Source organism: Carassius auratus, chromosome 27 (assembly GCF_003368295.1).
Source record: "Carassius auratus strain Wakin chromosome 27, ASM336829v1, whole genome shotgun sequence".
Lineage (NCBI taxonomy): Eukaryota > Metazoa > Chordata > Actinopteri > Cypriniformes > Cyprinidae > Carassius > Carassius auratus.
Window position 1 is genome coordinate 11,237,020 of NC_039269.1, and position 15,359 is coordinate 11,252,378.

Below are 15,359 nucleotides of genomic sequence, written 5' to 3' on the forward strand. Positions count from 1 at the left end.
AGTTTGGGGTCTTTTGAAAGAAGACTCTTCTGCTCACCAAAGCTGCATTTATTTATTTTTTACATACAGTAAAACCTGTATTTTCAGCAACCGTCTCTCCAGTCTAAAGTGTTACATGATCCTTCAGAAATCATTCTAATATGATGAATTGGTGCTCTGCTCAATAAAAAATTATTATTATTAATAATAATGGTAAAAACATATTTTTATCACTGTAAAACCATGATATTTTTTTAGGATTCTTTGATGAATAGAAAGCATTGTTTAAAACAGAAATCTACTTTCACTTTTGTGTTCTTTCTGAATCAAAATATAATTTGTTTAAAAATGGTAATGTACTTGTGGAGTTGTTTTATGAGGAATCTGATGGCTTATAGGTATACATCTGCCTGTGATCAAAATATCAGAGTAGGTTTGTCTTTCTACACTAAAACCAGATGAAAGAAAGTGCAACAAAGCCCATGTCCAAAAATTGTGTTGTCTGAACATCTCTTCTGAACTCATTTGGATGAATGACATGAGTAAACCTGAAAACAAAGGTGTAACAGTGGTCAGTGCAGAAATTTCAGCAACACTAGCAAAACCAACTGGAACTGCAACAATAATGATTATTTCCAAAAAGATTTCCTAAATGCTCTACTTCTATCACCAAAATCAGGTAGTCCCGCCCCAAACAGGTAGAGCCAATGATACATTGCTCAAACAAGTTAAAAGTTTTGATGTCTTCACGAATCACGATTTGCATTTTGTCATGAAAATGAATTGTTTTAGTTTTTTGCATAATGCTTCCTCTGGAAATGTTCCAAAATGTAGGTGGACTCTATATACATAAAACAAATATTAGTCATTGTTTTTAAGAGTTTTAAACATGGTTATAAGAGAACAAAAGGGTTTTAAAAAATCAACTTAACTCAAGACATCATATAAAAATAAACATGCCCACACATTTCTTAATGTTAGATGTTAAACCTCGGCAGATAGTTGTGAGATAAGCACACATAAAATGAAAATAGATCCCAAATGTCTAAAAACTGACAGTGCCGTGCTCTCCTATTCCTGCAGTTATATTAAGAGCCCTGACTAATGATCTGTCCTTTATCTCAGCCATGCAAAGTATATCTTCTCTCGCCTTTTCCTTCGCACATCCTCTCTTTTCCATTTCGTTCTCTCGTGCATCTGTCGACCGAAGCAAATGTTCATCGAGGATTCGGTTTAGAGATTTCATTTCGGAGTGCCATTTACACAAGCCACAAGCTCCAAATGAGTTGCAACACGCTGCAAAAACAAAAATATCTAAATAAATCTACCACAGCATGTCACAATAAGTCACAGCTTTCCTTCTCCCTCTTTTCTGGTTAGCATGCTTCTCTGCAATGCTTTGAAGAGAATGTTAATGATCACGGAAACCTGTGCCAAATAGCTCAGCAATGAATTTCTTTTCCTCTGATCAAAATTGGAAGAGCCTGACACTGAGTAAACCCGGCTGGAGTCCCAGTCGGCATGATCCATATTTCATTGTCTCCGTAACATCTGTAATTAATCACTATTCTCAAAATGAATGCAGTCTGTCCCCTTTTCTATTTTTTATCATATGGGGTCTGAACTCTCATTTAAACGAATGAAAATCGAGGAAAAGGAAAAAAATGTGTGGATGTCTCTTCAAAGATATTCTGATTGATTTGAGATCGACTGAAAAAGAAATTCATATTCTTAAGGTGGAGGGGCAAAAGACTCTAATTATGCTCTCCTTGTAATTATATTGTTGCATCCAATATAAAACATGAAACCCTCATTATTATTGTTATTACATCTTATCATGCAGAAACATTGCATAGCTTCAGGTTGCTTATACAAACATTAAGATAGCAAAACTATTTCTGTCATTCTGTCAAAACAATTAAGAAAAGGTTGCACTTGTACATTTCACTAGTTATGGTCTTATCTAGCTCGGTGGAATCATGTAATTAGCTAAATATGGAAACTAGTGTTCTATAATGAAATTAAATTCCATCATTACTGCAGTACTGTATATTATTTAATAACACAGCGTTCTAGAATGGTTGATTCTTATTGGTCAATTATGCTGCTAGTGTTCAGGTATTTCCTAATAGACTGCAACAGTGCCAGTCCGCTTTTTCAGTTGTATTGGTTCTAAAGCATTTTTCCTATTCATTTTTCCCTTAGGGATTAAAAGAAAGACTTTGCTTTATAGTTAAAAGCCATGAACCAAATCAACAAGCTACTAGATTAATTACAACATTATAAACTTTAATGAAAATCAGATAAAAAAAGAAAAAGGCACAAAACTGTCTGCTTAAAGTCTTTACTGAGGGAAACAACTACTATTCCATTAAGCACTGAGAATAACAATTGATTAAACACAATGGTGAAATATGAGACTATTGATTTTAATATGTTAGTTATATATGTGAAACAACATATTTTCATATTTATTGCAAAATATGCATGTTATGGACATTGTCGTAGTTTGAGAGTGTTGAGAGTATGGGAGACTCTTTCATGTCATTCATGGCGTTTCAAGGGAGCGGACAGGAACTAAAGTGTTCTTTTAGCACAATTTGCTTGGTTGAATCATGGGTAGTTTTTCACCAGGAATTTCATATTTATTTAAAAAGGTGGAAATAGCTTAAAGTAGATCTGTCTTTAAAGGTACATAATTTTTTCTTATATTCAAGATAACACAATTCACATTTCATGTACACATGTTTATTTATTTAGTGATCATCATGATAATGTACAATCAGATGGTCATTATTGCAAAAAAAAAACACATTCTGGCTGTTATAAGATTGACGCATTCCCGATTACCACGTTGTATTTTGTGATAATGACCGAATGACTGTACATAATCTCTAACATAATTTTCAATAATAGATGATTGAGTAAGACATTCAAATTTATAGATATAGGATAACAAAGAGCTTGCTTTGTCCATTTGAGCTTTTTTCTGCTTTATTTTTTCACCTGTTTATATGTTATTTTTCCATATTTAGTTCCCACCTGCCCAAAGCAGCTCTATCTGACACATACGTAAACACCTCTGTGTAACCTTCAGCATTTTTAATATTAGTATAATAAAATCATCACTCCCATTGTGCATGCATGTCTGTCTCTTTCTCACTGTATATTGTGTAAGCTGAAGAAAGACATTTGGAATTTGCTAGGGGAAAGATTGTTCCTGGAAACATGCTGCTGGCAAAAACATGATCAGCAAAATTCTCCATTGAGACTAACAAATAAGCCTAATTAAAAATAAAACGCCATATAAAAGCATTCTGGTTGCACTTTATTTTACAGTACGTGTACTAACATGTACTTATATTGTACTTACAGGATATTTATCTATGAAAGTTCTGGTAATACAAGGTAACTACATGGGGTAGGGTTAGGTTTAGGGGTAGGTTCAGGGTTAGTACCTAGTTATTACATAGTTATTGTAATTACTATAATAAGTACATAGTATGTACACAAGGAACAGGACTGTAAAATACAGTGTTACCAGCATTGTAGTGCTATCTAAACTTCCAAAAAGCCTGTTTTGTTATATGGTCATTTCCAATAAACCATTTGGCAGATATCACACATAAAAAGCATTACTTTTGAATGTTTAAATATACAAACTCAAGACATTCAAATAAACAAATACCGCATATAATTTGCTTTGTTTTCCTTTTGTCTCTCCCCTTCCACGCTGATCAAGATTTCTTAATGGAAAACATGTAATTACTGAGACAGTGATGGTGCCCCGTTAGATGCCATGGGTCAGATCAATGCTTTCCCAGCCAAGGCAAAACACAATTACACTGACAGATCTCCCATAAATGTCCAAGAACTACAGCAGATGGTGGACTTAAGAGACGGTGCTTATGGCTGCTTCACAGTGTACTAGATTCAAGATTCATCCTCGAATGCATAAAACAGCTCCCACTGCAGGAAATAGCACACTGCAAAAGCTGCACAGCACAGCACAAGGCATTGCAGAACGCCTTGCCGATACCTTCTCTATCCTTTGCACAAAAGAAATTCAGCACCACGGACAGGGAATAACCAGCTCACACTGACTGTATCAGCACTCCGCACTGTATGAAGAAATTGGGCATAAAAAGTCACTCGTCAGACACTAAAACACAACTTTTCTCCTTGCTGGCAGGGTTTAATTCCAGATGAAGAAAGAAAAGTAAAGGAGAAACAAAAGATCTGGTTTGACAGCATCCTACTCTCTTTTCCCAAGACAAAGCTCTCAGCATGGTGTCAGTGCTGCTTCAAACAGAGATTGAACCTGTATGGCATACAAAACACCAGCCTGTTCTTGCACCGGCTGTACATTTAGAAAAGTTTGCGGTATGAGGTAAAATTTTCTTATCATTTCCTAAACTAGCAATCACCATTTATCTTTCAGTCAGGGTTTGTGAGCTGATTTGACAATCAGGTGGATGTGAACCACAGAGAGAGAAGGAAATGGGAAAATAGGAATGCCCTGCAATTTTAATTCTGGGCAACAAAATAGAGCATTTTTTAATTATATTTTTTACTTTAACCAATAAATCCCAATACTGATATTACATATATTAACATGTTTTACCATTTTGTCATAATAATTGAAAACAAAAAAGAAAGAAGTAAAAGAAAACACAAAACATTTTAAATTCTAAAAGTAATTTTAGGCATCACAGAATTGTAGTGTACAATATGAAATAATTTAAAAGTCTTATAAAATTATTGTTTTTTCAAAGATTAACTATCACAAACATTAACACTCACATAATATAAAAATATATGGTAAATGAAAATTAAATATACTACAATAAATAATCATTAATTATTCACTGAATATTAATATACTGTACAATAACCAATATGGTACAGGTTTGGATATTTTGCATCCTTACTAATAGTGCTGCATGTGGTAACCACAAAACAGTCTGATTTTATTCAAATCAAATACACCACTAAAACAAAACATAAAGATTTGGTGGCAATAGTTAGCAAAAAGCTCTTAAGTAACATTGGCTGTTTACCATGTATACAATACTGTAGTACAGTACTTAATAGGGACTAAATTAGTTCAATAAAACAGGCATATGTTTTAAATTAAAATCTTATATCCAAAGACGTCTTGTGGCTTTTTCATTTCATCCATTAACTAAATATGTGGTTTCAAAGAAACCTTTCCATTTTCTCTCTGCGTCCCCTACCTGTTCTTTTCAAGCACATTCTTATTATTCCTCTTTTCTTTCTCAAACAAGCCACTTCAATATCGTGAAAGGTTAAAGAGCAAACCACATGCAGTAAATATCACCCAACACAATGCCACAGCAATATTGGTCAATATTGAATGGTATCGTCAATATTAGAAAGGCATTTGCCGAGGGTTTATAAAAACAATACCACACCGAATTCTGGTCAAAACTAAACACATCTATATGCAAGGCAGTGCAAACTTTTCCATATTTTTCTGCTCAGTGATACATTTTGAGTAAGAACAGCTCTGGCGACAGCAGAATACTTGAACCATGTCCAAGTTGTCCAGCATTTCAACTAAGTAAAATGACAACTGCCTGCACTGTGGTGTCCCTGAATTTCCCAAGGGCCAGGGTTTTTGACGGCATGTCTGAGCAGACACATTACAGGCGTGACAGCCAGAGGAAAAGGCCACAGTCTCCGGTAAAAATGCAAATGTCAGAGAGCAACGGCACACACCGTTTGCTGACTAATTGCATCCCATTGAAAATTCCGCAGGTACTTTGTGGCTCATTTACGTGTTGGGAACACATTATCCGCTGTGCGGCACATTACATTTTCACATTCATCGCCATATGTCGTGTTCAAAATTCATAACAGTGGTGTTTTGTTAAATGGCTGTTCCGAGAGCATTTTTCAGAAGTAATTATTAACCTCATAATGATGCCACTTTATGTCAGGAGCATTCCCATCAAAAAAAAGTCACACAATACTATCAAAGAAAGTAACTGCTGGTGAGTTCGATTCCATCAACCATTAAACATAAGCTATCATTTCACATTTGCCCGTTTCTCTCTGTTCATGGTCTCTTGGTTAAATGCCACTTTGTCTTGGCGAGGCACATGAGCACTATGTAGCAGAGCAGCTGACTGCCCCTGCGATCGCATTCGCTGCGTACAGGATCAGTTGGCCAGGCCGTCTGTGGGATTGGGCGGCAGAGGCGTATAATGAGGGTTACTGGAGTGGCATTGAGAGGATTATCTCTCCTCATACTTTGGACAAAAGCTTTGTGAATTATCACCGAGGAAAGGTGGTTAGGAAGCTGCTCTCTTTGACAAGCAGATCTGGATGCCAGAAGCAGAAATGCCGTTATAAACGTCCAACTGTGTAAATGATGGATGGCCTGTGAGGGATGGAATCTGCCAAGTACAACATTAGCAAAAATAAACAGGGGCAGCGCGATAAGAGCCGAGCCACATTCTGACGTTATCCTCCTTTCACACACGTGTCCTTGGACTTTCAGCTCGTCGACTGGCCAATTTCAAGAGAAGCTGGATTGACAGCAAAACCCTTTTGTGAGCAGCTAAAACATTCAGGCACACACTTTTGTACTTTAGACGCTCGATTACTTTAATGTTTACTGTAGCTCTTTGAAACAGGCTAATGTGTTCAGATGGCTCTGAGTGGAGGTTTGTAATTGCATTGCATGCAATCAGAGGATAAATTATGGAACAAGACCATGAGAATGAGGAAATAAAAATGACAAACTTCAAATCGTGGGATGACGGAACTTCGACACTCATAAATATTCAACTTCATCTCTTTCCAGGTTTGGTTTTATTTAAGGGTTTTACAGTATGATGCCAAAGAGGGTATTTTTCTCCCTTATGCAATGCTGCGTAACTAGGTTAAGCCAGCTTATGCATGGTGAATAGGTGTATCTAACTGATGCCCTCCCATGGACACTCAGGGGACTGGAGACTGCAGAGGATGCTATAAGAATGCTGCACATATTCTCTGCTTCCTCTCCTACAGGTCTGCGAGTGACCTGACAAGAGTCTTTCGCAAATTGACTGTGTCAATATCATGCAATCTCTGACAAATTTCACACTGTTATTTACTAGATTCCAGCACATCAAGGTCTGGTTTGAAATACTTTGTTCTTTCATATCTTGCCTGAAGCATACTATAAGCAAATGGATAAAGTGCTGTGTGTGTACATGCTATGTAGAGGCTAAAATCTGCATGTTCGCTACTCAGAATGGTAGTTTGCAGAACTTGGCTTAGTTTAGCACCCTTTATTGAATTCATGTTTTTTTTTTTTTTTCAAGGAAGGCTAAACCAGAAGCATAATCATTATACACTGATTTAACATGATGTCTTACAATAATAATTGCAACACTGAAATCTAAGAATAAATATATGCACAGATCTGTCTTCGCCTTTTTGTGTGACAGATCATTAAAAAGTACATCCGTAGACATGATCGATAGTCCCCAAGTTTTTACATGTGTCGACCTTACCTTGGTCCATAAAACCATTCAATAAGTCCCAATAAAGACAATCTACTCAATTTGAAAATACAGATTCAACAAAGCACTCAACAGTTATACAATAACTGCATTATCTCTATTGCTGAAGGACCATTTTCAGTTAAATAAAAAATATTTCTGAAGTTTTCAATGCAAACGAGTTAAAAGCCAAGACCTCACACCCTGCATTCATATGTATAATTTGCGTCACGTTTACCAACATCGCAAAGTCTGGAAACAGAAGTGGATCCTTTTTCCTCTAATGTAAATCTATGTATTTTAGATAAATAAAACTGTGATATAAAAATACTCATTTACAACATTGCTGGCTGCTCTTATAAAGGCACTTTAACAAATCTGAACGAGGGATTTCCTCCAGAGCAACTTGAGGGAAAATCGTACCATAGTACATCGCATGAATCCCTTTTCCATCTTACCATTTTCATTTTGGATGTGCAGCCTTATATCTGACATGTCTTAGAACTGATATGACCTCTCCAGCATATCAATGTAATCCATCTTTGTTTTGAGTCTAGCCCTCAGCTCAGGATAATCACTTTGGGTTTGATTAGGACATCCTGTCCTTGTCCCTGTGGTGGTTGTGATCATTTGCTTTTGTCTGGCATCCTGTTTGGCATGTGGATATTCTGAGGGAGGGTGCGTGTGTCTGTCAGGCAGGTTGCTTAACTGGGATGTTGTGCCAAAAAGACTGTCCACTAATCCCACCTTGGGCGTGGGACCTTGGCTATCAATGACAGTCGGGCAGAGTATTCCGTTTTCGTGGAAGCTGGAAATGTCACCACACGGTGCACCGACAGTGACAATAGTGTTAATAGGGGAGCTGGAGATTGCCATGGTCCACTCTTTTTCCTTCTCCACCAGCGTTCTGTAGTGCGATCCGCTCTCTTTTGTCTCTGAGAATGGATGCTTCTGCCCTGACTCCTCCTGTCCGCTTTTGTAAATGGGGTTGCTGCACATGTGCGAGGAAGGAGCACCGATGCTATCGTACACGTGATTGGAAGGAGGAGTCTCTGGTAATGTGGGTGGCTGCTCTGTGAATATTCCACATTCCATCTGAATGCCAGCCAGGCCCACTTCCCCTTGCTTCCTAAAGGGTAGCTTATCACGCTTTTTAAGAGCATATGCGCAAAGAGCCGCAGCAGCAAAGAAGGCAGACACGAACAGAACCAGCAGGCTGAGAATGAGAACGGAGAGGGGTATGGCACCTTTTGGCGGGTGCGGCCCCAACTCGGGATACGTGGTGATAAGATCACAATCTGTTTCGGCGGGAGACAGCGTGGACTGTCGGAGCTCAGGGCAAATCACTTCAGAATTCAGAGAGCGTAAATCTTTTCCTGAGACCTGCTCGGGGGTCTTACACACCACTTCTCCAACTATGACCACTAAGCTCAGCGTGTCCAGCCACTCTTTGAGAGGGATGATGTCACAGGAGCAGTCCCAGGGGTTCTGATTCAGGTCGATCTGGACGACAGCATGCAGGTGTTCCAGAACGCCGCTGACAGGGAGGCAATGAAAGTAGTTGTTCCGCAGGTTCAGGCGTGTCAGCGAGGTACCTGCGAACGCGCCCACAGGCAATGTTCGCAGGAGGTTGTTGTTGAGAAAAACTAGCTGCAGGGAGGGCAATAAACTAAAGGCAGCCGGCTGGATTTCTCGTATTTCATTAAACTCAAAATACAAATACTCAAGACTGTGCAAGCCATGGAACATATCAAGAGTTAACTTCACAATGTTATTACCGTTCAGGTAAAGGCTTCTCAAATTAGGGAGATTAACAAAAGCCCCCTCTTGCACGTAAAATATCTGATTGTTTCCTAAGTGCAATAAATCAAGACTGGAAAAATTCCAAAAATCAGACTTGTAAATTCTCTGAATGAGATTTCCACTCAAGTAAAGCTTCTTAGCGTTCAAGGGTCGAGGCATTAACTCAGAAATGTTCCGAAACCCATTTTCCTTACAATTGACTGTCAAGCCAAGGTCATTAATATGCAAGTTACAGGAACATCCAATAGGGCAAATGATAGGTATAGGTGGCCTTGTCTGGTATCCGGCTACAGGTGGCTGATTAGGGAACACGCTGCGTGGTGTTGGTGGTGTCTTTGAGGGCCTGAGTCTTTTTGTTGGCTTTGGGGGTCTTTCTCTTTGTTCCACAGAGGAAACAGTGTTTTGATTGGGGGACACTATAGACGACGGCTTTGTAGGCCTCGCCCTCCCCGTGTAGAATGGTAAGTGGAGAATCCCTAGAATTGACTCAATCTCAGCTTCATTCAATAAGGGACAAAGTTCAATGCGTTTGATTTCTCTGAGGTCCTTTCCGTGGAGGTGGAAAGGATACTCGCATGTGATCTCACCAACAACTGCAGTGTATGGAATCCGCTCCAGCCACGCTTGGAGCTGGATGATATCGCAGACACAGTTCCAAGGGTTCTCCTCCAACTGGATCTCCATGAGACTGCGGCCGATATATTCCAAAATCCCTTTATAAGTCAACGTCTTTAGTCGGTTGCCTCTCAAGTCAAGGTGCGTGAGAGAGACAGATCTGAAAAGAAATGCCGGCAGCATGGGTATTAAATTGTCATTAAGGATGAGCACTCTGAGTTTGTGGAGATTTCGGAATGCCCCACTGTCTATTCTCTTGATAACATTATAGTCGGCCTGAAGGTATTCTAAACTCTCCAGTCCGAGAAATGTGTCATTCCGGAACACTTCCAGTTTGTTTTCGTGAAGGTACAACCTCTTCAGGGAGCTCAAACCATTGAAAGCCCCAACATGGATATCCTGCAGGGCATTATTGCCCAGATTAATGGCCACTGCATTGTTCAAGTGCAGAAAGCTGTTGAAGTAGAGCTTCCGTAAAGAGTTTTTCTGCAGGTAGAGCTTGAATGGTCTAAGCCATGACTGTGAGACTTGGCTAATATTTGTAAATCCTTTGCTGTCACAATGAACATGAAACAAGCCTTCCTTCACTTCGCAGTAACAGGGCTCAAAGCAAGGCTCGTCTATTTCTTCTGAATCATCAAGTAGTGGGATAGGAGTCGTCCATCCAAGTGCAATTGTGCTTAGCAGTGTAACCCACAACATGCTTTCACCAAAAGCTGGCAAGTGCATAGCATCAAGAGCTCCTTCACTGCACTGAAAAAAATACAACAGTTTTAGTGGTGGGAATACAGAGAGGATGATGAACACTGCTCAATACAAATGATGTTGACTTTTGACAAGTTAGTCGTGATATGACTGTAGAACAGGGGAGGTTATCATCTATACAGTATGACAGAGCAGAATGCAGCTCGGCTGCTTTGACTGCAGTTTTTTTCTGCAAACAATATACTCAAAATATAGAATAAGGCTTCAATAACCAATGTCAGCAAATGCACTAGAGCTTAATATTGACTTAAAAGTACGCCTGCTGCATTTGTTACAGTGATATTGAGAAGAAGCAAAATATGACCTAATCCATTTAAAGGCATCATGGTTCTCTAGAGGTTTCGCTTTAGTTTCTAAATCAGCTAATGACTCTGGAATATCAATTTGACCTCCATGGAAAATATTTCTTTCTCCCCTCCTCTAGGAGCACCTATTAGCTAATGTGCACAGCAGGGCTCTTAGGAATGTGATGTTAATAAGACCTAGGTTATATTGATTGTTGAAGGAGTATATGTCCATACAGGTCATTGAAATAATGTAGCGAACTCAGGCCGCCACTAATGCATGCAAATCATTTTATTGCGAGCAAAATCTTTAGGGTAACAGAAATCATTATTTTGCAGTTGCTGTACTTTGAGGTAAAGTATGATTAAGAAATATATATATATATATATATAAAAAATCATATTCATATTTTGCAACAACACGGGACAAATAAATATTTGTAAGACAAAAGTTAAACTGAAATCCAGCCATTGCTCTCTTCAGACCAAAAGATCAGATCCAGTTCTGAACAGAGTATGCAACACTGACATATAAGGAAACCATTCAAGCACTGCATGAAAAAGCTGAACTTATGGAAGCTGCATACGATGTTCATTAGCTAACCAAGAGCGATTCACGCCATTATATTACGCTGTCAGAGACATAATTAACACATAATGATAATCCAATGCGCTAAAATGTATTCTATTAGCATTCCCCTTTGTCTGCCTTTACCACCGCCCGCGTCCGGATCCATTTCAGAGGCATTAACTGAGCAGAAATGTGCGCTACTCACTCAGGTTACTGCAGTGGAATTAAAAGAGCGGAAGATGGACCACTTTAAATGATGCTGCTTCTTGCCATGTCACCACCGTTGAACCGTTTCTTCTTCTTCTTTTCCTCTCCGCCGCTCTCGTGGTGGAGGCAAATAGGAGAGCCAAAAACGTGACAGGACTGCAATGTCTCAGAAAGGTTTGCTTTAGGATGCAGGTCCGCTCCCCTGTCGAGCGCTCAACAGTGAAGACAGCGAAGGCTACAGTTCAGCACCACTGTGAGGACTGATGATGAGCGAGATCTTAGTACGTTTCGGTTAGAAACAGTATGGAAAACTAAACCGCTTCAAGTGCGCAAGTTGGCATTGAAATAAATCACAGGATGGCGTTGCCTCGGACTTCGGTTTCCAAGTCAGATGTATTGTACCGAGCGCGCTCGCAGCCCTGCGATGAAACGCTCCAAATATGTGAAGATGATGAGAATAATATGAACGCAGCAGCCGGCGCGCAACACACCGTTTCAGGTTCAGCGGGGCTTTTTTTAACGCTCGCTCTCCTGAGACACGTTTGTTGGATTCGCGTTGATTTACGAAAGAAAGTAGTTGAGATTTTTTGTACCCGTGATGCGTAACGCGGGTTATTTACTTTGTTGTGTCACAACATTGTCGTTTTATTAAATAATACTGTAACTGTTCCCAGAGCGATGGGGCTTCTTGGGTTACTTATCCATCATCCTTCGCGGTATTAGGACCCTAACAATTTAATGAAACCTTATTTCGGTTACCATGGAAACATAGTGCCATCTGCTATTGCACAACAATGTGGTGCTTCATACATGGGCATGCTGCTTATTTTGGAACAGAGAATGAACAATGTTGACTTGGTGCCCACTTTTGCTGATTTCTCATATGGCATTTCTCATTAATCTTATAAATCACCAGTTAATTACTTCATAATGAGTTTGTCATTTGACAGTGATATGCATAGAGAAATAAATGCGATTTCTCATTAGATCATCTCGGTCTATTGTGGAACACACCATCTTCATCTTCATGCTTCATTTTGAGCATTAACTACTAAATTCCTCACATATATCCAAGTAATATTCTAAACACACGAGCATATCGACTTTACTTTTTCCCTTTATTGTGAATTTCCCACAGGTAACAGAGAATCTGAGCTAAAGCTAGTTAATACTCTGTCTCAGCAGCTCTCTGTGCCTTTGAGCATTAAAGCATTTTCCTGAAGATCCTTAAAAAAATCTTTAATGCCGTCACACACACAGATCAGCGCTACAGATCTGAAGATGTTCCAGTGAATTAGCTAGCGACAGCAGCTTCCCTTCTCTTCTAAAGCCTGTTAAAGGTGATTAAAGCACTGTTTCTCCATCAAATTGCTGCGAGAGTATTTACCCGAGCCCTTTGAAAAGGAAAAAAGCTGGAAAAATACAAACAAACAAATCATTAGGAATTCTGGGGTTGAAATTATAGGAAGGCTTTACATGACTTTATTCACTATATATGGTGCTGGACATCAATTGTTCTGCAGCCATCACATAGCTAGGAGGAAGAAAGCACCGTGATTGACAAGATAGTAATGGGGTCCAGAAACCCAGACGTCTCAGAAAACTAATGTCAGATTCTGCTCTAAAGCATATTTCAACCACCTTCAAAGAAACAATTCAATCTCCCTTCCATAATAGTATAATAGCCATGCCATTATTTTCACACACTGATCAGTTTAAGCAAGTAATTGTGTGTAATTAATATTAATACAAAAGATTAGCTTTGTTTGAAGAATGATTATATTAAGGATGCACATGATTTTCACCACCTTTGACTAATTAACAAATCACTTCAAGCACTCTCATTCAATTATAAATCCCCCTCACATGAAACCAACAAAACCAAATGTCTCAATTTGCAACAACTGAAGAGACACAATTAGCAGTGCAATTTTTCCAGCAAAAAAAAAAAAAAGAAAATCACGAGATGTAATCTGGTGGTCAGGCCATTTGAAGCTCATTTAGCCTGAAGCTGGTCATTAATTACCCAGAAGATGAAGAGCGTCGCTTCCACTGAGGTGCTGGAGAGGGGGCTATCTGGATCCACAGGTGCTGTTACTATTTAGTTAGGCACACCTCGTGGATACCACAGAGCAATGACCTCTCTCCGCAAACACACGGACCACCACCAAGGACGGCCAGCCTTGAGTGATAACCAGTGTTAAGCTAATTAAACTACCCTCCCATTTTAATTAGTATATAAATCAGTTGCCATGGGAATCTGTCCTTTGGAGTCCCCATGTAAACTCCTGATAGATTAAGTGCAGTGAATGAAGGGTGCTATTTTAGAAGCCCTTTTAATACATGCAGCAGTCTGCGCAGACAGACACCAACACATAAATGCTAAAATTATACATTTGATTTTTTTCGTGCTGTTTTTTTTATATTACAATATAAACAGATAATTGTATATGCAAATCATATTTTCCATTACATACTAAAATTTACAAAATAATCAGCCTAGCAACAAGACAAACACTGCAACAATGTTACTGTAATATGAACACATTAATACTCATGTGCTCTGAAAAAAAATTGAGTTACCGGATATACAGTGTTGCCATGGACGACTGCAAATAGTAGGAAATAAATGACTCTGAATGATGTGACTGAATCTTGTGTAAAATCATGTTTTCATAAAACCATTCAGGGCCATTCAATATAGGGTGGCTATAAGTAAAGTAGGACACAATAGCTTAATTAACTATATAGCATGTGTATGTAAATCCATTAAAAATTAGCAATCATTTCTAATACAGAATGACACTTATATATCCATAAAACATTATTTAAAGATCCACTTTATCTGTATTCTTTCTAAATATTGCACAGCTGTTACTTGGTGTTATATTAATCATTTTGAATTTGAAGTTATTTTGCTTGGAATTATTTATTTTTTTCACTGACATACTTTTATTATCCTTGGCATAAATAAATGTTTGCACGAGGGCTTTTTCAGTCTCATTTGTTTGCCTGTTCGAGTGCTTTTCTGGCCTAGCATTTCCTTGTCAAAAGCATCTTGTTAAAAATTGAAACGCACCAGACCTAAACTCAAAATGTTGTGACACAGCATTTCGCAAAACAGGAGTAGTGCTCCAAGGGAAATCACCTCTTATCATGTGAAGCATCATACTTGAGATGCTAAAAGATTACATCAAAAGAGCAACACTAAATGAAGCAGAAAGTATGCCATGACGAGAGCTCCCCCTACTGGCGGAGACCGTCTCACTCATCCACTACTAAACAATGCAAGCGTGTTCACGGGCATGTAATACCCACACAGGATTATACAGGGAAGGAATCCAATGATTATGATTATCTCCACTTGAGAGCCTTCCAATTGTAAAATATAGAAACAATTAACCAGAATTAAATTACTAAGCACAGATTACCTGTTCTAAACATCAGCAAATAAGAACCTAGCAAGAAAACCATCTATTCCTTTCATCCACAGCAGAACTCATTAAATACATTAGCTATGACTTAAGCATGGTCTTATCCACAGCAGCAGTAATGTGATATGCGACTGAAAACACTGAGTTAGCACTTAATAGTATTATAACGACAGCTCAGCATTCCAGT

At 38.7% G+C, this 15,359-nt stretch overlaps 1 protein-coding gene across 1 annotated transcript; it reads right to left on the bottom strand.

The window, feature by feature from the left end:
• Positions 1 to 5,205: 5,205 nt before the first annotated feature.
• LOC113045468 (SLIT and NTRK-like protein 3) lies at positions 5,206 to 12,555 on the bottom strand. The gene is made up of 2 exons (XM_026205860.1): positions 11,737 to 12,555; positions 5,206 to 10,664 (listed from the first exon to the last, which is right to left on the bottom strand). The coding sequence occupies exon 2, from the start codon at positions 10,638 to 10,640 to the stop codon at positions 7,992 to 7,994; it is 2,649 nt and encodes an 882-aa protein (XP_026061645.1). The 5' UTR covers positions 10,641 to 10,664; positions 11,737 to 12,555; the 3' UTR covers positions 5,206 to 7,991.
• Between the last annotated feature and the right edge of the window lie 2,804 nt (positions 12,556 to 15,359).